Genomic DNA, 24,836 nt, shown 5'->3' on the forward strand with positions numbered 1-24,836 from the left:
TCGTATGTGTTGATAGGGAAAAAATGTGATTTTAGGCAAAACTCACTGGCATGTGGTTGATCAGCAAACAAACCTTGTAATATATAACAATATAAATAATATTACAACATAAACAAGGTGGAAAAATAACCTGCTAAATGCTGTCTGTAGTATTTGGTTTGCACAAGCCAGTGGAAACTTAAAATTGTTGTCAGTCTGTATTTTTTAAAATGAAAATGAAATACTAGAAAGTTGTGCTATTTAAATTTCAAGAGAATATTTTAGCTGTTGTTTTATGGCACTTTTATTTAATAAATCCTTCCCTTTTAAAAGACTTTTCTCACTAAGGCTTATTTAACAGGGTCTTGAAGTTATTGAATCAACCAACCTGAAGTACTTCACCAAGGAGATGACTGCAGAGTTTTATGCATTGAAGGGAATGTTCTTGGCACAGATTAACAAGTGAGTATGCTGGCTGCACGAGGCACTAGCACACATCTGAGAAAAATGCAGCTGAAGTATTCAACACAGTATTTGAGCAGAAAAGCTGTTCTGTATCTTTATACCAGTCTAAAATTTCTCACAATTCTGTAACAAAAGTATCTATGAAAGTTCCTTTGCAGTTTGAAGATGTAATGATTGGTCATATATTGGAAGTGTTTTAGGAAAGAAGTAGTTACAGCAAACCTTGCATGAGTTGATTTTTTTTCCCAAGTTTTATATTTCAAGGGATGAGATGAGGTAGGGAGAATAAGTTTGTTCAAAGCTTTGCAGTTCATGATTACTTTTTTTCCTTCCCTTTTTCTGTGAGTACTTGGACAAACTGATGTCTAACTGATGTCCTTGTGTAGTTGGCAAAAGGAGGTTACTTGAATTATGTCCTTTATAATTATCACATACAAAACCAAGGAGAAAAGGTTCAGTCCATAAGCTTACAGCTACTTAAACAAAATTAGCCTCTGTTCCTCTCATTTCTGTTTCATTGTCTTTGGCTGTCTTTTTAATAGCTGCAGCTGGTGAAGGCATAGGGAAATCTGTGGTGGTGTAGCTCAGGCAAATCTGGTGTGTGATGCAGTGTGGAAATGGAACATTTATTTCAGACAATTGAACTGAAAACACTGATGTGGTGTGTTGGAGTCGTCTTGCACTGCAGCAATTAAACACCCAGGTGCAAGCCTTGCTTTCACACAACTATTTCTGTAATGGTTTTCCTTTGTCCTGACAGGTATTTTATGATTTTGAGGAAGATCTCTCTTTAATTCAATAAATAAATGTCTCATCAGTCAAATTTTGTTTGGTGAGGCCAAAAGGACCCCTTCAGATTTCAACAGCTTTTAGTGGGCATGGGATTTAATGGCAGTTTTACTACGTGTTACATATGGGTGGAATAATTCCTTTACCACTGCATTGTGGCCACTTATGGAAAGAAATCCATCAGGTTTTAAGCTGTACACTGCAACCTCACATAGCAATTGAAGTCAGGAAATGATGAATATCTTCTGTGGATACAAGAGAGAATTTTAAATAGGCAGAATGCAATTACCTTGATGGAAAGTACAGTGGGCTTTTATATGGTCACAGGCTTAAGTGTAGTTGAGGTGTAAGGAGAAGAAAATGTGCTTCCCCCATATTTTAAAATTTTTTAAAGTTCTTGCAGAGAATTGTCTCTATTTGTTCCTTCAGGATAAAATGGATAAAGGTTTCTGTTTAAAACATAGCTCTGACGTGTACTGAGTTTCTTAATCTTACCAAAAACCACACAAGCATTTTTTAGCACTGCAGTTGAGGTCAGGGATTTAGGAAGGTTTCAGTTAGGCCCAATGGCAGTGCTGAACCTGAAAATGGGACTGCTGATTGATTACCTGTGTGTCAGCGAAACTGAAGTTAGAGGTCACCTCTGCTCCTGCATCCTCCTGTGCTGCCCATTGGCTGGGCAAGGTTATAGAAACCATTTAAAAAAAAATCATCTTGGGTGTCAAGAGTGATGGATTGTAGAGTGGGAGGAAGGAAAACGGACAGAGAAGTCCCTTTTTTATAAAGAGGAAGTAGTGATACAAAGTCATCCATCAGGCTGCTGCTGGGCTGGTTCACTTCAAACCTTCATCCAGGGTGCAGGAAGCTTCTGAAGGCAAGGACACCAATGCAGCACAGAAACTAATACATGACAGACAAAGCTGTTTTCCTTTTTAGAGTTATGCCTCAGTAGCTGGTCATTTTAATTTAGTATTATAATCCTCCAAGCTAATATTGTTATGTTAAAAATACATTACATGTAAGCTCAAAAAATGAGTCAAACAAGCACTATGTTACCTTCATATGGTTTATTTCAATGCTTATTCTGCAAGGGAGAAGTGAAGCTCTTTCTGTTAATAAGGAGTCTTGAACTACTTTAAAAGTTTCTTCATTTTGGTAATGCTTATGTGAGTTTTCTCATCCTTTACTTGTATACCTAAGAAGTAATACAGATTCAAGGGCTGGATATATATTGGGATGAATCAGGCTAAATTTTGGACTTGTAACACTTGAGGAAACGTGGAGAAAACCTCAGGAGTAACAAACAAATAATCTTTTGGTTAGCCAGAACTGTGTGATTAACCTTCAAATTCCTTTACTTTTCCTGTTGAAAAAATAAACTTTTACAGCTGTGGGGATGAGGAACTGACTGTTTCCAGAAACTGTTGATTGTAAAATTTTTTATGACTTCACTGGAAAAGGAGTTAAGCAAGATGCAGTCCTCTGAAAGATAACGTGTGTAACATCTTCCCAATGTTGCTTTACTCCTTGTTTTTGCTCAGCAGAGCAGCATGTTTAAATGATTTTGCTTCCACTCCCCTGGTGTTATCATCTTCTTTCTCCCAGTTTCACTGCTTGGGTTCCCACTGGGGTGCACTGGAAGTTTTTTTTTCTTTTTTTAAAAGGGAGGTTTTTAACACTTACAAAACTGTTTCCATTATGAAGCATTTACTTTTGTAGGTGCTGAACTTTAAGGAAAGCAACGACAAAACAGTTATAAGGGACCTTACTAGAGAACCCAATGCAAAACTATCACTAAGTATTAAGAAAGTAATTGCTTGCCCTATCAGAAATCTGACTTACACTACAGGTAGTTACTAAATTATATAAAACTCATATTCTTACTTGTCACCATGCAGGTCTGAAGAAGCAAACAAAGCTTTTTCTGCAGCTGTGCAAATGCACGACGTGCTGGTGAAAGCCTGGGCCATGTGGGGGGATTACCTGGAGAATATCTTTGTGAAGGAGCGGCAGCTGCACCTGGGGGTGTCTGCCATCACTTGCTACCTGCACGCCTGTCGCCATCAGAACGAGAGCAAATCAAGGAAATACTTAGCAAAGGTGAGGTCTAGATGGCTGAAAAAGAATCTGTGCAATTAGAGAGAGGGTTACTGATGGAAAGCTCTAATTTAGGTGGAAAGGCTGTGTGTGGTTGGGCTGGTTACACATAACTCATCTTGGGATGTTTTACTTCATTGGGATGTCTGGGGTTTCCTTTAGATGTGGAACCTTTCTGTAGGAGGAAGAGGACAAATCACATCCAGCATTTCTGCTACGTAATGTGGTGAAATAATTGCAAAAGGGCATCCTTTGCTCCTTTAAAAAGTAACATAGTTTGAGGTCTGTTTATCATTACTATGGGTAAATAATATTGATTTTTACCTCAGTATTGCATTTTATTCAAGATAATCCTTTTCTGTTTTACTCTGAAATTCAGCAAACTTTTGGCTAAAAAAGCTATTTGTAGTATGCATTTCTCAGTTTGAGGATATTTAATCTCTTTCATGAAGGAAATTAATATAGCAGACCAAGGAAGTCAATCTGTTCTGACCATGAAACAAACACAGAAAATATTTTTTGAGATTAAAAGTGGCCTCAGTAGCACTCTGAATTTATTGGTCTCCCTGTCTGGTTGCATACCAGTTAATGATTTGAGTCAATGCTTAATATATTTACATATAAATTAAACTAGAAAGAAGTATCATTAGGGGTGGACAGTTAAAATAATTTAGAATACCCAAAGAAATAATCAAATTCTTGCATCAATGTTCATTTATCTCAGTTGCACATTTTAGGTTCTATAAAATGCCTAAATTTATATCTACACCCCTAGCCAAAAACCCAAAGAATTTCTGGAATGCAGTCATCTTCATTTGCTCTCTTCTGTCTTGTTTCACAGCAAGGAGTACACTTACATTTAAATTTTAAATTCTTAATAATTTCTAAGGGAAAAAATAACATTGGCCAGGCATAGTGAATGTAAGTTCTGGTCTCTGAGGCAGCTTTAAAACTTACTTTATTAATATGACTGTGGAGTCCTTGTATCTCTGCTTTTGTGCATTGTAATGATTGATGGGTCTTAAATTTAAGCACTGAGAGATTCTTTTGGAATTCTCTTCCAGGTTCTTTGGCTGCTGAGTTTTGATGATGATAAGAACACCTTGGCAGATGCAGTGGACAAGTATTGTATTGGTGTCCCACCCATCCAGTGGCTTGCCTGGATCCCACAGCTGCTGACGTGCCTGGTTGGCTCAGAGGGCAAACTCCTCCTCAACCTCATCAGTCAGGTACAGAAGATAATCTCTAATTCTTTATTGTCTGTAATCTTCGTTGGCAAGATGAGACACGAATATCTTTTAAAGCAAATTACAAAAACGCCAGGCTTTAAAAATGATATTGTTTGCAACTGTTGATGTGTTAAACAGTGGTAACTTCTGTCTTTAAGGAGGGTATTTTAAATTTCAAAGTGAATTTTACTTGCTGAGATTTAATCCACTGAAATTGTATCCCTATTTGCACGAGGCACTATAGCTGTCCTTCTGGAATTCTATTTAATATATTTTTGTGAATGATATAGAACACACAAAATACATAGTTAAAAATACTTGTAACATAGGAGTAGGGATAAAGAGTGGTTAACTTTAGTAGCTAAAGCTTGGTATTGTCTGGCAACACCAGTGTGCTCGACTGCCTTCTGACAGAAATAAACTCATTTCAACACATTATAGACACTTTTATATTTGTTGAGATCTGTATAAAGTCTTTCGAAGTGAGTGCTTGCTCAGCAGTTGTAATCTAGTTGGAGCTTTGTCTTACAAATATCACAGATAGTCCTGTCTGTCTTGCCTTTAAACATCAGGTACATAGAAAAAACATGAAATTAAAAAACATCATATTTTCTGTGTTACTATTTTAAAACTCTGCAATTCTCTTCAATTAACTTTTGAGTTACAGCCTGAAGCATTTGTGTGTCAGGTTAGTGATGTGCCATAAATGTCATATTACTGAACAGTTCAGTTCCATTGCAATATTTCTACCACTTACCATATCCATTTGGATGGAGAAAGGATCTATGATTTAGTAAAATTGTGGCTGGAGAAGCCTCAAATGATGTCTTAAGATGTGCTCTATTGCAGGTAGTAGACACATGGTTTCTTTCCTTTAATAGATACTGAGATTTACAGATTTAAATGGGTTGCTGAATGTTAACATCTCTTTAGGGTTTTTTTTTTAATGGAAGCCATAAAATCCTGTTTTTATTTTTGGGTGCAGTTGGTATCCCCTTACATTAAGTGCCACAATTAGGTGGAGTAAAGTTACTCTCTAATGGGCTTTCTTATCAAGTATCGTGGGGCTTGCTGGGAATTGTGGCCTAATTTAAAGACTAACCACTGTCATTATGTCTGTTTTTCTTCCATTATGCACATGAGTAAGATCTTTGAGCTGGCCCAGCTGGGGCTCTGACATTATGCTACTTTCAGGTTTATTAGGCAATATGATCTGGAAGCTCTAATTAGGTAATGTCTTAGCAGTGTGTGCAGGGAGCTACCAATTCATCCTCTTCGGGTTTTTCTTACACAAAGAATCTTTAATTTCCATGAGCTTTTATTTAACACAAAGAGCTGATTATTCCTGAATTAGACTCATTTACAAGAGAATCTGTCCATGTTGATGTGATCTGTAGTCAGTATTCCTTAACTGAGAAATGTGTATCTCCAAATAGGTGGGAAGAGTCTATCCCCAAGCTGTTTATTTCCCTATCAGGACCCTCTATTTGACCTTGAAGATAGAACAGCGAGAGCGCTACAAGAGCGGTGAGTTTGGTCCTGATAGAATTGCTTGGGCTCTTTGTAACTTAATTGTTATGTTGTGTTCCTCTGGATTTTACCGAGAAAACAGATTCTTTAGAAAACCCACTTAGCGAGGCTAAGGAAGAAAATTCTTGATAAGCTTTGCTTGCATTGATTTGTTTCTGTCAAGTTAAATCTGCAGATGGCTTGAGCTGTCTCAGATTTTCTTGTATTAAATACTCACCAAGAAGAGTTTAATCTCTTTCATTCTCGTGTCAATTATTGAGAATCGCATGTTCTTTACTGGATGTTTATCTTGATAAATTTTTGGAGAAAGAGAAAATTCTTGGTTTATAAATACAGGAGAGTGTCACAGTTTTTTAAGATTCTCTTGTCTAATTTTCAATGGAAGCATGAACTGTGCAACATTCAGTTTGTTTTCAAAGAGCCACACTGGTAAAAATAATATCTCCATAATAACTTCTTATGGTTAATTTTCAAGTAAAATGAGCATCTAAGTTTACACCAGATAAAATCAATGTTGGCTTTGAGAAATGTTTGGGAAAGCATTCAGCAACTTGCACAACAACTGGCTTCCCAAGAACAAATCACATCTGGAATAGTTGTGTCAAATGATTCCACGGAAGTTAGTTGTTCTTTTGTCCCATATAATTTCCAGAAAATCCTGGGAGAGCTACTTGAAGAACTCTCATTTCAGTTCTGTGTTCTTTATTATAAAGTGCATTGTTTATTTAATTGCCCTTTCCACTTGCGAATTAGTTCACTTAATTTCTGTATAAAATTTGAAAGGGCACTAATTAAATAATGTTTTATTTTTCTTTGGGTGCTCCTTTGCAGAAGGAGATACCCACATGCCTTAATAATTTATTCTTATCCAGCAACAGTAAAATATTTCCCTGTAGGTTCTGCCAAAAACCACTGCTGGGTGGGTGGGTTGTGTGAGTTAGTGGGGGTCATCTGATAAAGCAAAACTCTGCTGATCACTGTCTGATACAGCTATCATGCTAGAGATGTTTTGTGCTAAAAGATACAGAATGTGACAATTTGTCTGTTGTTGGCATGAACATATTTATTCTTTAGTTATGTGTGAAAGGTCTCCCCAAAATGGAAGGGAAAAAACCACCCATAATTCAGATTATTTGATCCTCTATGAAACAATGTCTGTTACTTCAAGAGCGTAGGTTGGTAATGTAAAAGCTACACCTCCTATGTAGTTTTGAGGAGTGTTTATTTTGCTTTAATGTTGGGAAGTCTGTACCACTAAACAGCATTTGGTGCAGAGTTTTCTCTACAAAACCCCAATTTTCTTTCTAAAAAAAAATTTTCTGAAACTCAGTAAGTAATACATAATTAATACTTAATGTAAATCTCAAGCCAATTCTTGGAATGATTTATTTTATTTCACATGGGCGCGTATCAAGTTCGTGAAAGGTAATTCTTCCTTCCTTTATAATGTTCACTTTCCAGATTCAGGGCAACAGCAGCCAAGTTCAGTTGGAAATCAGTCCCACTCTGCCTCAGACCCTGGGCCCATCAGAGCCACTGCCCCAATGTGGAGATGCAGCAGGATAATGCACATGCAGCGGGAATTGCATCCAACACTTCTGTCCTCCCTGGAAGGCATTGTGGATCAGATGGTCTGGTTCAGAGAGAATTGGCATGAAGAGGTATTTGGCTTCAATACACCTTCATATGTATGCATCATATAAGGGAAATTTAACTGCAAAATATTTATCCAGAATTAATTTTAAACATGAAAGCATAACTGTTTGTTTTGATTAGTAAACTGATGTATTTGTAGAAGTAACTGTTCTGACTGGAGTTTAAGGATCTTGGTTATTTCTGGGAGCAGTACAGAGGCTTTGCAGAACTGTTAATGTGATGAATGCCTCTAGCATTTAAGCTGTTGCTCATACTAAGTGAAAATGTATACTGTTACACTGAGTTTCAATGATACCAGTTTCCTTCGTGAGCTGGTGGTCTGTGACAGGTGGTGATTGTTACCTGAAATTTGAATTACAACAGAGAGCAGATGGACCTGCCACTCTGCTGTTATTTGCTTCTCAAAGTGTTGGACTGTTCTGTTCTGTCTCCCTAGCAGAGTGTTTATTTGAAGGTTTCCTTATATCACATTTTTTTCATATATCTCGAAACATGAAATCTTAAAGTTACCTGCTGTTGAAAGGAGCAAGTTGTCCTTTGTGATGCAGCATTTCCCCCGCTCAGTTTGTTTGCAATGCTGATGGAATTCAGTGCTGTTATTCTGATTAACCCTCTGATGCCTTTTAAAAGTAGAGTTTTGAGTAGATGTTTCTGAGAGGATAATTTTGCTATATAAAATGCAGTGTGGGAATAAATATTTGGTGTCAAATCAGAAGGCCTAATCTTCCTGACTATTTTGCTTTTTTTTTTTTTCATCCTTAGGTTCTTAGACAGCTGCAGCAGGGCTTGGCAAAGTGCTACTCTGTTGCCTTTGAGAAAAGCGGAGCCGTTTCAGATGCCAAAATCACTCCTCATACACTGAATTTTGTCAAGAAGTTAGTCAGCACCTTTGGAGTGGGTCTTGAGAACGTCTCTAATGTGTCCACCATGTTTTCTAGTGCAGCCTCAGAGTCTCTAGCTAGGAGAGCACAGGCAACAGCTCAAGACCCCGTGTTCCAGAAGTTAAAAGGGCAGTTTACAACAGGTAAATGTTTAAAATTTTTTTTAAATGTTGCTTTTAATCTCAAGAAAATTTTCCTCCAGTTCAGCTGTGAGGGCATTCTGCTTTTTAATTCCAATATCTTTCCTGAGAGAAACTTTAGAAAACAGCACCTTTGTGTCATTCAGCAAACCCGGAATAGTTTTGTTCCAGTCTTTTGTGGAGTAACAAATGTAATTCAGGCGGAAAACAGACATCAGTCTGGAGAATAAATATATTGTATTTTTATTATTGAAGACTCTCGTTTGATCACATATGTATTTAAAGATAAATTAGATTACTTCACTATAATATTTTTGCGATTTACACAGAACTGCCTGCTGTATGTGAGGGACAGTAATGACCTCTGTCTCTGTGATGCCAGAATTTAATGACATTTTCACTCCAGAACTCCGAACTGATGGTTTTATGTGAAGTCTCTCAAAACAGCCTACTTCTGATGAGTAAGATTACTTTAGTGTTTTGGATAACTAGATTATAAAAATTCTATTACCCAAATTTACATCACTGGTAAATTGAATCAATAACTTTAATCAGATCTAATAAAAAAGATACTTAAGGGAAGTAGCTTTTTGCTTCATTCATTTTCTCTTAACCAGTGGTTACATATTTAAGTATCTGATCTTGATTTAAAATTCTAAGAAAAGCTTGTTTACAAGCTTGATTTGTTTGGTGAAATGTGTTAAGGCCACGCAGCTCACATATGACAGAAGGTGACACTGATTGGCATCAATGTTTTGGGTTGCCACAATTTTGAGTGTTGCATAAATAACTGAGAGTGTTTGACAAGTAGACTTGGGGTGTTTTTTCAAGCATTTTGCTGGTAATATTGTGAAAATAAGGGAACTGATGGGAATCTTGTGAAAGTAACTCAGTTGTAGAAATGACCTACGTATCTTGTGCACGCCGTGCATTGCATGATGTCCTTCCTGAGGCACAGCAGTTGCATGACAGCAGATAATGAAAGTCCTGAACCATATGATTAAATTTTTACTGGATGAAGTGTACTAGGGAGGGAAATGGAAGTAGAAACACTTTGTGTGCCTTTAATAGGAGCATACAGGGGGGGGAAAAAATCATTGGATAATGATTAATGGGATGAAATTTCACCAGTCCAAGTGCAGGATTCTATACCTAGAACAGAGCAATAGTGCCAGGTACAGGTGTAAATGGGGAGAGCAGGTACCTGGGGGTGCTGCCTGGCAGGCAGCAGGCTCAGTGTGATGGGTGGTTGCTGTAGATCCCTTCCAGCTGAAGTACTCTACATTTAATACAAGTCTGGACTTGGTTTTAATTTTTAATAATTGTTTATAGTCATTACATGGCAGCAGTAGTTTAGCCACTTGTTTATTGCTCTAAGCGTTGTTGATATGCTGAGTTTTGGTTGGATTTGAGTTATTTTTGGTCTGTCACAGTATCTCTTCCTGCTTCCTTTCCTGTGAGCATCAGAGAGATCTGGGGTTTCTGAGGTGTAAAGGAGAAGTAAATACACCACCAGACTCAAGTCTGCAATATCTGAAGTAATATTTCAAAACATTTCTAGAGAAACATTTAAGAAAGTTTAATTACACTTCAGTTCCAATTTTTTAGTGAAAAAATGGAGATGATTTCCAGTTTTTTACACTGTTTTTATTTTTTATTATTCTATTTTTATATATCTTTGTGATATATAAATGGCTGCTAAGCTTTTCAGATTTTCTCTCTTAATTAAAGAATTATATGGAACAACATATAAACCGAGGTATGACATAGGCCTGGTCATAAAAATCATGTGAAGTCGTTGAATGCGAAGTGTTTCTTAGTAAACTTCAGTTAAATAACAGTAATTACTTTTTTTTGAAGATTTAATGTTTTATTTTTCAAATATGATGAAATATGAATGTTTGCAGGATACCAGTAATTATTTTGCTTAGTGCTGGATTAGATTTTATTTTAATCTATTATATCCAGTGTTTAAATTTACAAGTTAAAAGTGGGAAAACAGAGGAAATTAAACCAATCAGCATACTTAATAATTTCTGTAGTTTAATTCATTATGCCTAAAATGAAAATAAGTTTTTTATTGATTTTGCAATAACAATAAAATGTATGTAAATAACTGAATAGGATTGTAATTACCGTACTGAAGATTGCAAAGACTATTTTAACATGATGAGAAACCAATTGTAGAGTGTGCCTAATGTGTGCTTCTGTCACTCTACAATGTTCATGTTTGTTTTTCCCATTCTCAGTACTTGTTGCATTTGGATGATGGACAGATAATTACAATGGTTGCCTTTCATTTCAAAAGTATCCAAGCTAAGGAGCTGCCTTGGAGTAAACTTTTTGTCAATTATTCCCAGATTAATGTTGACAGCTATGTTTTATTGACACTTTCAACAGGGTTTGGTTGCATAATCATTTCCATCAACATCAGGGTTGTATTTTGATTTCTGTTTGGAGCCACTGGGGACTCTCACACCATCTTATGTTCTAAATTCTAAATTCTGCAGCAGTGTGGACTGTTGGAGCTGTGATAGGTCATCTTTACCCCATCCTAATGTTATATTATAAAAACAAATTTTCCTTTGAATTTTTTTTCTGGAACTTCAAATGCACAGTTCTTTGACTATCTGTTCTTTGTTCTTTCTCTCCTTTTCTGCTAAACCTTTTGACATCAAAGAATAGAAAATGCTGAAAAATGCTCCCTTTGAGAGCTCTCTCAGCAGAGTAAGCAGCAGAAAAGCTGCCTCAATTGTCCTTTTGTGGGCAGATGATAGTTTACAGTTTGGATCAGCTTCTTTCTGCAACCATCTCTCCACTCAAGCTGAATATGAATGGACCAAAATACACCCTTGAAGGGCACAGTAATTTCCTTGAGACTTTGTCACCCAGCACAATGAATTCTTCACTATACATGGTAGCTCTGTAGTCAGGAGGAAGCTCTTGAAACCCAAATGTGGCTCTGAACTGGGGGGAGAGGGCAGGGGAAACGGCTCTGCTCATTTTCAGCTTTTTTAAGGATTTTTTTTCCCCCTTTTTGCTCAAGAGTGAACATAGCATACTTTGCTAGCTCTTTCTTTGCTTCCCTTGTAATTTTTAGGTAACAGGATGTTATGCAGGAAATCCCGATGAAGAGATGGATAATATTTGACCTCGGTGTCTGGTCTGTTCAGTCTTGGTGTTCTGGAGCTGAGAGATAAACCAGAAGTCCTGCTCCATATTTCTGCTCTCCTGTCACTGAGATTTTTCATCTTTGTTGTTTTTTTCCAGAAGTTCTTGTGCGATTAGAAAGAAGTTTTGGGAAGTAGAGTATATAAATGTTTGAATAATAACTTCAAAAGCAGGACAGCACTTCAATTTTGGAGAATGCTTGGATCTTCTTCAGTGTCATGGGCATAAAGAATTGGCCTGCTTTGTGCAGCTGAACTTACAACTCAGTCCTCAGGGATACCTTACATGAGCTTGGCTTTTTAGCTGGACATCCTTGAGGTGTGAACCTTTAATGGGATCAGGCTTTTCCTATGGTCAGAATATCTCAAAAATCTTCAAATGAACTGTTGCTTGCTCAAAAAGCATTAATGCTTTTCATTGATTACAACTATTTTCTTCCATGGTGTTTTTCTATAGTTCTGGAGTCTTAATTTGGAGGTGTTTGTTTTCTTAATGCCATGTTAGTGTTCTGTAGGTCAAGGGGACTGGGGGGAACAGAGGGTTTGGTACTCCAATTTTGGTACCTCCAGTGTGTTTTTTGGTGTTGCTTCCTGAGAAGTCATGGTACAGCCCTCAATCAAAGAGTGTTGAAAGCCATCAGGATTTTTTTAGGTTGGTCTCACTGGGAAGAAGATTGTGCCTCATTTCTCCTTCTCTTGAGAGTGGCAAGAAACTTCAGCAGCATTGAGCAGAGAGAGAGCAAACTGCTTCCACTGCAGTCTGTGCCATGGCCTTCAGTGAAAATCTCCATTAAGGACGAGGGGGAAAACTTCCCATTCTGTTTAGGAACAGATGGTGCAAGTAGTGAGGTGCTTCAGACCAGTGTGTGTTGGCTTGAGAGAGGTGTTCTCCAATGCTAAGTACTGAAGAAATGTGGGTTTTTTTGAAACAAAACCACTGTTTATATAGATTAAGATGTCTGCAAAGCAGAGAGACTTTGTACACAAATAATGTTTGGTCTTGAATTTCCCTTTCTTCCAGCTGAAGTGATTTTTCTTCTCAGATGGGCTCTCTGTGACATGAGCAGAAAGACTAATTGAACTCTCTGTTTTTCCCATCTGCCACTGGGAAACAAAAGAACAACAAGAATCCTTAAATAGGCATTCAACAAACTAGAGCTGCTCTTGTGGTGAACTGAATGACTTTTTTTTGTTAGGAAAATATATTGATGTGTGTTTTTACCTCTTGGCTGATTCACATTGGCACAAAAACTAGTTGCAGTTTGAGGGTACTTTCCTGCACTTCAGAGATTTGGGAGATAAATGATGCAATAATTTTGTCACTTTGATGAAATGATTTACTCCCACTGCTCACTAGAGGGTAGGCTTGGGATTATAATAAGAATGTTTTACAGTGATATTGCAATAGATGCACTGCCCACAGCAGGCAGAAAAAGAAAAGGGAATATTACATCCATAAATATGAAACTGTATTTTTCATTATAGACTTTTTCTCTTACAGAAGTGGAAGGGATTTTGTGTGTGCTGGTTTTTTGCTCTGTTTTAGGCTAGTAAACTTAGGTCTTTCACTGAAAGCTTTCAGCATATCAGTTTGTTGTGGATACACAGTGAAATATGTTGGGTTACATGTTCTCTGATATTTATTTAAGTAACAGAACAGCAAAATGAAAGCAATCCTAGGCTGCACTGTTTTCTTTGCCATTAGCATCCTGGACTAAAGACAAGAACTTAGAAGAGTGTATGTATAGAATGGCAGGAACTCTGCTGGCTAAATGAATGTTCTAAGCTTGTTTGTAGGAGTAAGTCCTTGGGACAAGCAGAGTTTTGAAAAAAACTTTTATATGCAGCAATTGCTATGTGCACATACTTAATTCACTCTTGGCACACTAGCAGGCAGATGCTTGTAGCATATTTATGTGGTCAGGTTTTCTGAGCAGCACTCATGTTTGTTTGGTTTTCGGTATTTTTGTCAGCTTAGGAAAATACTGAGTGTGCATAAGATATTGAAACAAAGGTTCTGCAAGAAAGTTTAAACTCATTTTTAAGACTTAGTTTTTTGTTGTATTGAATAATACTGAAGATTCTGTTCTGCTCTAGCTGTAAGTTTCAGAAATACTGAATTGATATTCTCTGGGTTTTTTTTGCTGTTGCTTTTTCACTTGAGACATGTTGAACTTAAAATGGCATCTTCCAGGAAGTAGAGATGAGTTTAAAAATTCAAGTCTTTTGGTTAACTGGCACAATTTGGGATGCCATACTTAATGAGGTTTACAGAGAACACTTTGTCTTCTTACCCAAGTGTGTTTAGTCTTTCATTGTTGTGGCACTGAAGTGCTGAGCCATCATTTCATGCATGTGGTTTATTCATTTTCCCTCTTTTGGGAAATTCAAAGACATTTAATTGTTTATTTATTTATTATTTATTTGCTTTGTTCTGAAACTGTAGTGAGAGCGATGTTGGGAAGATGGTGTTGGTGTGGCCCAGAAAATGCTCAGTATTGCAGTGATTTCTATTACAGAAAATAGAAATATTCAACAGAGCCTGTCTTTTAAAGGCAGTTCAGCTTAGTGGGGATGTCTGTGTTTGGTTTGCACTATTGACTTGGGTGATTTGTTTTTGTTTGGCTTATTTTTAGATTTTGACTTCAGTGTGCCAGGATCAATGAAACTCCACAACCTTATCTCCAAACTAAAGAAATGGATCAAAATTCTGGAGGCCAAAACTAAACAGCTTCCAAAGTTCTTCCTCATAGAGGAAAAGTGCCGCTTTCTAAGTAACTTTTCAGCTCAAACTGCAGAAGTAGAAATACCTGGAGAATTCCTTATGCCAAAGCCAACACATTACTACATCAAGATAGCAAGGTAACCTAAAAATACCTTTTGGTAGCTGTAATTGTGAAAACAGAGAAGAAAATTAAAGCCCTCTCCATCCATGCACTCTGCAAAAGTAGATGGATATTTTATAGCAGATGGATATTTTATATATGTATGTTACATATATAGAGTCAAACTTTGATATAAGACTTTTTAAAAATTTATAATTTATTCTCCTTCAATAATTTTACATTAGATCACTAAACAACTGTACTGTCCAGAGTATATTTGGTTTTCTTGTATGTTGGTATAAACTGAGATTAGTGCTTTCATTGTAATCAATAGAGATCCTATTGTTCAAAACGGTTACAAAGGTCTCATCACAGAATCACAGAATAATGAGGTTGGAAGAGACCTCCAAGATCTTCGAGTCCAACCCATGTCCTAACATCTCAACTAGACTATGCCACCAAGTGCCGCATCCAGTCTGTTTTTAAACACATCCAGAGATGGTGACTCTACCACCTCCCTGGGCAGACCATTCCAGTACTTTATTATTCTTTCTGTGAAAAACTTTTTCCTAATATCCAACCTATACCTTCCTTGGTGCTGCTTGAGACAGTGTCCTCTTGTTCTGTCAGTTGCTGCCTGGTGGAAGAGACCAACCCCCACCTGGCTACAACCACCTTTCAGGGAGTTGTAGAGAGTGATAAGGTCACCTCTGAGTCTCCTTTTCTCCAGGCTAAACAACCCCAGCTCCCTCAATGGTTCCTCATAGGGCTTGTGTTCCAAGCCCCTCACCAACCTTGTTGCCCTCCTCTGGACACACTCAAGCATCTCAATGTCCTTCCTGAACTGAGGGGCCCAGAACTGGACACAGCACTCAAGATGTGACCTTACCAGTGCCAAGTACAGGGGAAGAATGACCTCCCTGCTCCTGCTGGCCGCACAGTTCCTAATGTAGGCCAGGTGCCATTGGCCTTCTTGGCCACCAAGGCACACTGCTGGCTCATGTTCAGTCGGCTGTCGACCAGCACCCCCAGGTCCCTTTCCACCCAGACATTGTCCAGCCACACTGTCCCCAGCCTGTAACGTTGTTGGGAATTTTTGTGGCCAAAATGCAGAACTCGGCACTTAGACTTATTAAACTTCATCCTGTTGGACTCTGCCCATCCATCCAATCGATCCAAGTCTCTCTGCAGAGCCCTCCTTCCTTCCACTAGATCAGCACAAGCTCCCAGCTTAGTGTCATCTGCAAATTTACTAATGAAAGACTCAATACCCTCATCCATGTCATGAATATCAAATGATCCTGGCAGGTTCATGCCGAGGGTGGAGATTGTGCAGAAGCACAACACGGCGGCTCGGAGGCTGTACATCCGCGGGCACAACGGCAAGATCTACCCGTACCTGGTGATGAACGACGCCTGCCTGACCGAGTCGCGCCGCGAGGAGAGGGTCCTGCAGCTCCTCCGCCTCCTCAACCCCTGCCTGGAGAAGAGGAAGGAGACCACCAAAAGGCATTTGTTTTTCACAGGTACCGCAAAGAGAGAGGTCTGTGTTGTTTTTAAATGTAAGTTGCACTCCAAGGTTATAATCGCTGGAGGTTTTTGAATATTCAGAAGGTAAATTCACATCTGTGTGGGTGATTAGTCTTGTCTGGAGCTGTAGCACCCCTCTGGAGAAGTGCAGCTGATTGCATGGGATCTGGGGTGTTTGTAGAAGTGCTTATGTGCATTGCTTATGATACAAGTGCACTTGTGAATATTTAAGGCAGAGATGCCCACTGGGCCTGTTGGTGTGGAAATGGGTGCATGTACTTCAGAATAAACATTTAAAGACAACTGAAGAGGGACAGAACCAAACTTTTTCTCCCCAAGTTGCGATATATGAATATTGAATTTCTTTTACGTCTTCCACGTAACACAGAAGAATTTTTTTCTTCTGAATTTCAGATATAGTTTCTGAATTCTCTGATACAATAATGTATCTTTGTAATTTTTGATGTTATCCATAGTGATAGGAATTATCCTTTCAGGAATAGTTACTGACTGGTTACTTTTTGTCAAATAAAATAATCTGGATATCACATGGAGGACTTCTGTTGAACATACTTCTATGATCCTATAAAAGGTTACTTCTAGCTTTGCTGCCTGGCAATGCTTAAACATTGCAGAATTAACAAATGTAATGGTAGTCTGGTCTTAATGATGGGAAAAGACAGAGTTCCAATAGGATTTATGTGTATAAGTTGCCAAAATACATAATAAAAAAAATTTTTTTCAAAACAGAAACAGTGAAAGAAGGCTGAGAACAGTGTTAATTCTTTTTCCTTGTGTATCTTGCCTTTTTCATGTCTCAAGTATAAATTATTATGTTTCTTTCATGAAATGAAAAAAGAAACAAAGAATATCAGTCTGGCAACTTGCTTGGTTTTGTGTTTCAGATACCACTGTAAATGCTTTCAAGTTCTTGTGTTCCAGATACTGAGGCTGTTGGCAAGTTCCAGCTTACGGCTGTATAACTACTTCATATTAATATATAAATACTTTGCATTTCAGAAGGTCAATGAATCATGTACTGACCTCATATAAGTGAGTTCTGCACATTGCATTGGTCAGTTCTAATAATCCCTGTAGGGTGAACAGGAAATATATTAACAGAGAAGGGAAACTTTAATTCAAGACACTAAGACAAAGCTGCTGCATTGCTGTTGTCTTTTTAAAAAGTGCTGAGATCTTCAAAGAAGTATGATTTTATCACTCCTTCTTGGGCTTATAGTATCTCTTGACATGAAGTTACTGTCAGGAGCTTAGGTAGGTGTATGATACAAGTTGCACGTAGAGCCTACAAATGCATATTTGAGTTCTGACTTCAAAAAGACCAAAATGTACAAGCCGAAGGATTTGTTAAATGGTAAATAAAGTGACAACAGTGTCACTGGAAAAGCCAGCTATTGAAGAAACCTTGTGTGTATTTGTCTAGGTGGGGATGAACAGAAGACTTGGTAGAATGATAAATTAACTGAGCAGCATAAAAGTGCAGGTCAGGTTTTTGATGTTTTACTGCTCATCAAGAAAAAGCCCAGTGGCTTCATTTTTCTGATTATTGAATATTTTTCTCTGTCTTCACTATTTTATTTAAACATCTATTCCTCAACTACCATATTTTTTCCTTCAGTTTTTTTGAATCACTTTATATACCCTGATGAGCTAATCTTTGTTCTTCAGAATCATTTTTATTGACGTAATGCCAAAGTCCTGTAATCAGGTATTATGAACTGCTTTGCCTCAAAACAAAGTATTACCCTGTTGCCTAAAGGTAAAAAAAATAGGAAGAATGATGAGTGCTCCATTTTTTTGAAAATACAATTGATGTTTCTGTTAAGATTAAAAAAACCCTGCTGTAATTCCTTTTTAACCGAGCTTGCAAATTAGTTATGAGCACAGCAATGAAAACTTTCTCTCGATGCACTTCAGCTGATGATCGGGGCCGTTGTGAAGAAAGAGACAACTCTTAGTTAAATTAAAAATTAAAATAATTTATTGAAAACAGAAGAATTGAAAAATTACAAAAACTAGAAAAATATAAAAATTTGGGATCCTATGGCTCAGTAGATGGTATGCCCCAGGAGTGCAGGGATCTGAGATCTTCTGGCTGAGACAGCACTGGACCTCAGGTAGAGAAAAAGGACTTGCAGTGCTGGGCTGACTTTTGGCTGGTCCAAAAGTTGGAAAAAAGTTATTAAAGGCTCCTTAATAGGAGTAAGGCTTTTAATGCCCAGCACTGATACCCACCCACAGCTAGTCTGCAGAGGACTCTCTCTCTGAAGCGCGTCGTGTTGTTTTATAGTGCCTTTGCTCCGCCCCAGCCCGCCCACAACCTGCCCACAGCCCGCCCCTTCAGTTTAAAGTGATCAGTGCTTTCCCTTTGACAGATCATCTCAGCCCACCAATGGTGCCTCGTTGTCAGAGGGGTGGTATCAGTTGAGATAAGGGTGGTAACATGCCCTCATTAAAATTCAGGTTGCCGCGGAGCTTGCCTACAGGGCAACGGTTGAGGAGCTAAAAGTAGCTGGTGGCTGTTAGAAACTGGGGTTTTGGAGTTAGGCTTTGAGTTAGGGTGCAAAGTAAAAACACTTAAAAAATATTAAAATACATCCAACACATCTTAAAACACTTGTAAAATTAGACAATAAACATAGGAAAGATAACTCTTATAGTGTACAGGTGGTTTAAAGTTTGAGAAGGGGACATAACTTGGGAATTTTTAACTGGGCAATTTTAACTGGGAATAGTGCAACTCTTTTAATAAACTACCTTGAACAATTGAAAACACTGATAATGGAACTTGATTTTTGTACCTGGGCCCATGGGCTAATTTTAACATTCAATTTAAAAATATATAACTCAGAATTAATTAATTAGCGCACTTAATATGCAAAGACCAAACACAATTAGGGATTTCATGTATGACAGTCGTGTTCTAAGGGCTGCTGTGTAAGCATTCGGGCTCTGCATGAAGTGCTCAGTTTCCCTTTGCTCTCTGCCCCCCGTGCCCTCCGCAGTGCCCCGGGTGGTGGCCGTGTCCCCGCAGATGCGGCTGGTGGAGGACAACCCCTCGTCCCTGTCGCTGGTGGAGATCTACAAACAGCGCTGCGCCAAGAAGGGCATCGAGCACGACAACCCCATCTCGCGCTACTACGACCGGCTGGCCACGGTGCAGGCGCGGGGCACGCAGGCCAGCCACCAGGTACCTCAGCACCCCGGATTCCATCCCGGGCTGAAATTCCCCATGTCAGTTCCCCTCAGCGCTTCACCTCTCATTGCATGTCAGACACGTACCTGGTGCACGGGTGGTGGTTGGATTTTTTGCAGTTTTATTTTGATTTTGCATAATGAGAGCTCTATGTCTCTTTGGTGGTTTAGGTTGTCTTGGAAAAGTTTTATTAAAAAAAAGCTGTATTTGTATTGCTGGAAGTTGTTTTGGGTAAATGGAACTGAGAACAGGCAGGGTGCTGATTGATTTTTTTTTTTTTATTTGCTCTCTTGTACAGTGCTTTAAAAATAATTAATTGACAGCATGGGAAGCAGGATTCCTAATTTACATAAGCCATTACAGCATGATATGTGAGGCAGGCTTCCCATGTTCTTCTAATGTTTCTCTTAAAATTGCCAGTGGATCCATTTCATCTAAGCCAAACAGTTGGGCAATCTCACCTAATAAATGAAGTACTCAGAAAGAACAAAGCCCCCTCTTTCTGTAAGCTCCACCAAACAACCAATTGTGATATATAAGATTTTTTAATGTTTTTTATCTTAGGGTTAGTGCAAATTCGTACATAAAATGCCAGTCCCATTCCAAATACAGCTTTTAGAAAATACACAATAAATATGTATTACAGACATAATTTAAACAATTGTCTCACTTTCTTTGTTATGAAATAAAATGGAAGTGCTATGTAACATTTGTTTCTATTTGCAGAATTCTTGCTTTTGAAGCTTTAACAACCATTTAATTAAAGTCAACATGACTAACATGCTTTCTGGGGTAACATAATCGGATCCTAACTTTATTTCTTTTTCTAACTCATTAGGCTAGTACATGCTATAGCAATTAAATATTTTGATAGATTTTCCTTTTTTTTTTAATGCTTTTCCTAAAATGAGATACAACAATTAAAAGCAGATTGGTAGTTGCTTTAGGTCTATCTGTCTGTTGCTAAGAAGTGCATTAAAAACACCCTCTTCCAATGAACCTTTTTCCTGTGTAGGTTCTCAGAGACATCCTGAAGGAGGTGCAGAGTAACATGGTGCCTCGCAGCATGCTCAAGGAGTGGGCTCTGCACACCTTCCCCAACGCCACGGATTACTGGACCTTCCGGAAGATGTTCACCATCCAGTTAGCCCTAATTGGCTTTGCAGAATTCATCTTCCATTTGAACAGGCTCAACCCCGAGATGCTGCAGATTGCCCAGGTACGCTTCAGGTTGTTCGTTCTGTCGTCTTGGGTCAGATGGATATTTGGACTGTGCTTTTGAAATTCATTAAAGTTCAACATATATAATTAACAGTGCATTTCAGTAGGCTTTTTATGTCTGTGTGGTTGCACTTCCTGTAGGGAGTACTTTAAACTGCAGTCCCTGTGAACATCAACTCTGCCTTCTGTGGGGAGAGCTTAGAACTTTGTGAAGTCCTTCGTAGATATTGGAACTCTTAATGTAAATGACTGATAAGTCTCTCTTTTTAGTCTTCTTTTAGATATATTACTTTCAAAATACCTCTGTATTAAATCAAACAGATCTAAGAACAGCAACGTTTAGGGCTTCATTTTCTTACAGGGCTATACCCCTTTTCAAATACCATTCTCTTTTGAGCATTGGCATCAAACTACAACTCCTATTAATCATGATTTTTCTGTTTTAACCTAACATATAAAATGAGGTTTGCCACCTTAAAAGAGCAAAGGTAGTATTTATTAAAGTCCCAATGTCATTTTAACGCACAGAGAGCTATAGTCTGTATAGCAATAGGATTTTTTGATCCCTCTAGTAAGTGCTCAGCTGCTTACCCACAGTGAGCCTTGGACACTGAATGTTGTCCCAGAGGTCTGTTGGCCGTGACTCTGTACAGATCACGATCCAGAAGGATCTATTCCTTAAGTTTGGCATCACATGTATTTAGTGATGGGTTTGGACACAACATTTTGAGACAAATACTTACCTGACTTTGTACATGCCTTTATTTATAACTTCTGTGCTCAAAAGCTTTTTGGGTGAATGAGTGAAAAGCTATTGTGGTACTGTTGGAACTCAGCATTAACAGAAACAAAAATCCAACTGCTTTTGGTCCCAGGAAGGAAAATCAGTTCCTTTAATTGCTTTTGTGCATCTTTCTCTTAAACCCAGGATACTGGCAAGCTCAATGTCGCCTACTTTCGCTTTGACATTAACGATGCCACCGGAGATTTGGATGCCAATCGTCCGGTTCCGTTCCGGCTCACCCCCAACATCTCGGAATTTCTCACCACCATCGGGGTGTCTGGGCCCCTCACTGCATCCATGATTGCAGTAGCTCGCTGCTTTGCACAGCCAAACTTCAAGGTTTGTATACCTTCTGCACCATTATTTGCAGGCTTGTATTTGACAAGTTATGAACTAAACAGCACTTTTTTGCTGAAGGTAGGAACTGAATGATGTGTATCTGTTTTAAAATTTTACCCTGAGGTCATCACAAAGGCCGGCTGAAATGTTGGAAATTTTTTGGAAATGTTTTATTTGTTATGTGTAAATGTTTAATTTGACTCAGACTGGACATGTGAAAGCTTGCTTTAGAAGCTTGAGACTGTTGGAGTTGACAGATTAATACCAATAATTCAGCTCAGTGATGAGAAAAAATAGGGAAGTATTTGTTGCAGGTATTTCTTTTACATCCAAGGATAGAACTGGCCTATATAACATATATGTATATATATTAGGTACATATGTATGGGTGTTGTAGTCAGTGTCTTTTCCGTGTTTAGCAGAAAATAATATTCCCTGAGAGTGTAATGACTGCAAAAAAACCCCTCCAGCATTTCAAAGTCCTCCAAATCTTTGCCCAAGACTTCTGTGCGTGTGGGAAAAAACAAGAATTAGTGGAGTAATTAAAATAGAATATACACAACTGTATTTGTGTATCAATATCTTAATATATGTTATTAATTTCTGTAGGAGTCATTGTGTTGTGTTTTTGTAGTGGAAACTTCTTATGAAAAGAAACACCTTGGGAGGAAATAATAAAGATAGGTGGAAGCCACACTTGCCTTGAAAAGTTTAAAATTGCAACGTGGCACCAATACTGTCAAAACGCTGTTGGCTAAAATCTAGTTACAATCCTGTAATCTGATAGAACCTGATTGTTCTTTGGATTAAGCGCAATAATCCAATTTTTCTTCTTCATATAGGTTGATGGCATCCTAAAAACTGTGCTACGGGATGAAATCATTGCATGGCACAAAAAAACCCAAGAGGACACCTCCTCTCCACTGTCAGCAGCTGGGCAGCCCGAAAACATGGACAGCCAGCAGCTGGTTTCACTGGTTCAGAAAGCTGTGACTGCCATCATGACGCGCCTCCACAACCTCGCCCAGTTTGAGGGAGGGGAGAGCAAAGTCAACACCCTGGTGGCAGCTGCAAACAGCCTGGACAACCTCTGCAGGATGGACCCTGCCTGGCACCCCTGGCTGTGACTTGAAAGATTCAATAGTTTAGGCTTGTTTTTTGGTTTTTTTTTTTTTTTTTCCGGTTGTTTTTATTTCGTCCTGTTGTTTGTGGTGTGAGCCATATTTTGTGTTAAGAAAATGTGAAAAAAGCTTTCCAGACGATGGCTTACCTGCCACACTGCATTTTGTCAGTTTTCATTCTAGTTGTGTTTACAGTAGTATGGCGTTTTTACTGGTTTTAGTTTAATGAGGAGACATCTCCTCCTGTTTAAGCAGTTGATATGCAACAGCAGCTTTCGCAAATAGATTAAAATGAAGAGAGAAAAATAATATACAGAAAAATCTAGTTTTATGATGAAGACTATGAAACTAGCATTGTTAGATTTAGGGCCTGCTGTTCCTAATAATAACCTGCAGTATATAAACTTTTTATACAATGGTAATTACTAAAAAAAAAGAAATACAGTAATCCCAGTTACTGAGTTTTACTCAGTGAAATTTTACTTAATCACTCTCTCTTCACAATGCCAAATTGAAGGCACAGATTAATGCTCTTAACCTTTAAGTTTGCTTCTAATTTTCATGAGCAATGTTGGTTTGTACAGACAATTTTGTACCAAATGTTATAGAGGTGAGATTTTGTTAGGCACTGAGAAAATGATGGTCAAATTGTGCTGACTTTTCCTGGAGCACAAGCTATGTACAGTGAAAGTGTAAACCATTTAGAGTATTTGGTTTAGTTGTGAACAGTGTTTGGGGGGGAAGTTTATAAAAGGATGAGAAAAGTCATCCTTTGATACCTGTATTTGTCTGTAATAGGGAAAAAACAAAATCTTATCAAGGTCTCTTTACTGTTTAGAATTACAGTAGCTTCTTTGGAATGAATCTGTCCCTTTGTAATTTAAGAAAAAGAGCAGTTTAATGTTTCACTCGTCTTTCTGTTGTGTTAGCATTTTTATAAAACTTCTGTGTTGAGAATGTTAAATTTGTACAGAGTGATTTTTTTCAAAATAAATATTTTGTAAAACTCTCTGTGGTATTTATTTCTAGTATTTATAATATTATGCTACAAGTATGATTCTGCTTTGTTGTATGATGGATGAAGCATGGCCCTTCATTCCCATGCTTGGTGCTCCTTTTGTATCCTGTGCACAAGGGGAAGCTCAAATAAGTGAGTGCTAAGGGCTACATAAGGATTTGGAAAACAAACATATCTTTTTTTTTTTTTTTTTTTTGGCAAAGACTTGTTCCTTATCAAAACCATGTTGGCAAGAATAATCTTCTTATAAAACAGCGCTTCCTGCATGTGTCACAACACGCTCTGTCTGCAGTCATTCACAACTGAGCTCAGTGCTTTCATGACTTGAAGGGAATTGTTGCCTTCCCTTTCTTGAAGATTGTAACGTTTGCAGCTGTGAAATACAGCACACACTGCACAGAGGAGTTGCAGGAGCATTTCTTAATCGTTTGCACGTTTGAGAGATGACAGCGTTCCCTGACAGGAAGTCTTCAGATAATTCAGCCACTTTTCTGTCCATGATAGAAATCTTAATGGGAAAGTGTGAATGTAAGTTAAGAGACAAACTTTGTTGTCTTTAGATTTGTGACATCTCTCTTGCTTGTGGCATCATCTCAAATACAGTCCTAAAATAAGATTTGGGTTGTGAGGGAGCAGAGAGATATTTTAGTGAGCTCCCTGATGGTGTTAATGTGCAAATGTTAATACCTGGTTCTCTTCTTTCATGAGCATATGCTGTGGATGTACCTCAATTTGTGAGAAGTCTTGCACAGTCTTAACCCAGAGTTTTAGCACCAGCTCCAGGAGATAAATCTCAAAGCTTTTAGTTATACATGAGCATTCTTCAGAGCCTGGGGGAAATCTGA

At 38.2% G+C, this 24,836-nt stretch overlaps 1 protein-coding gene across 2 annotated transcripts in view; it reads left to right on the plus strand.

Moving 5' to 3' along the window:
* TRRAP (transformation/transcription domain associated protein) overlaps positions 1-23,984 on the plus strand; it is a 77,877-nt gene extending 53,893 nt beyond the window's left edge. For both annotated transcript variants that reach the window (XM_032125684.1, XM_032125685.1), the window contains 12 exons: positions 341-441; positions 3,132-3,333; positions 4,395-4,559; positions 5,996-6,086; positions 7,551-7,750; positions 8,508-8,769; positions 14,573-14,798; positions 16,070-16,287; positions 19,318-19,502; positions 20,524-20,727; positions 21,658-21,852; positions 22,695-23,984. In XM_032125684.1, the coding sequence (XP_031981575.1) occupies positions 341-441; positions 3,132-3,333; positions 4,395-4,559; positions 5,996-6,086; positions 7,551-7,750; positions 8,508-8,769; positions 14,573-14,798; positions 16,070-16,287; positions 19,318-19,502; positions 20,524-20,727; positions 21,658-21,852; positions 22,695-22,979 (2,334 nt within the window). In that variant the 3' untranslated portion in view covers positions 22,980-23,984. The remainder of the gene's footprint in view (positions 1-340; positions 442-3,131; positions 3,334-4,394; positions 4,560-5,995; positions 6,087-7,550; positions 7,751-8,507; positions 8,770-14,572; positions 14,799-16,069; positions 16,288-19,317; positions 19,503-20,523; positions 20,728-21,657; positions 21,853-22,694) is intronic.
* Positions 23,985-24,836: the final 852 nt, after the last annotated feature.

The sequence above is a fragment of the Corvus moneduloides genome, chromosome 16 (assembly GCF_009650955.1).
Source record: "Corvus moneduloides isolate bCorMon1 chromosome 16, bCorMon1.pri, whole genome shotgun sequence".
Lineage (NCBI taxonomy): Eukaryota > Metazoa > Chordata > Aves > Passeriformes > Corvidae > Corvus > Corvus moneduloides.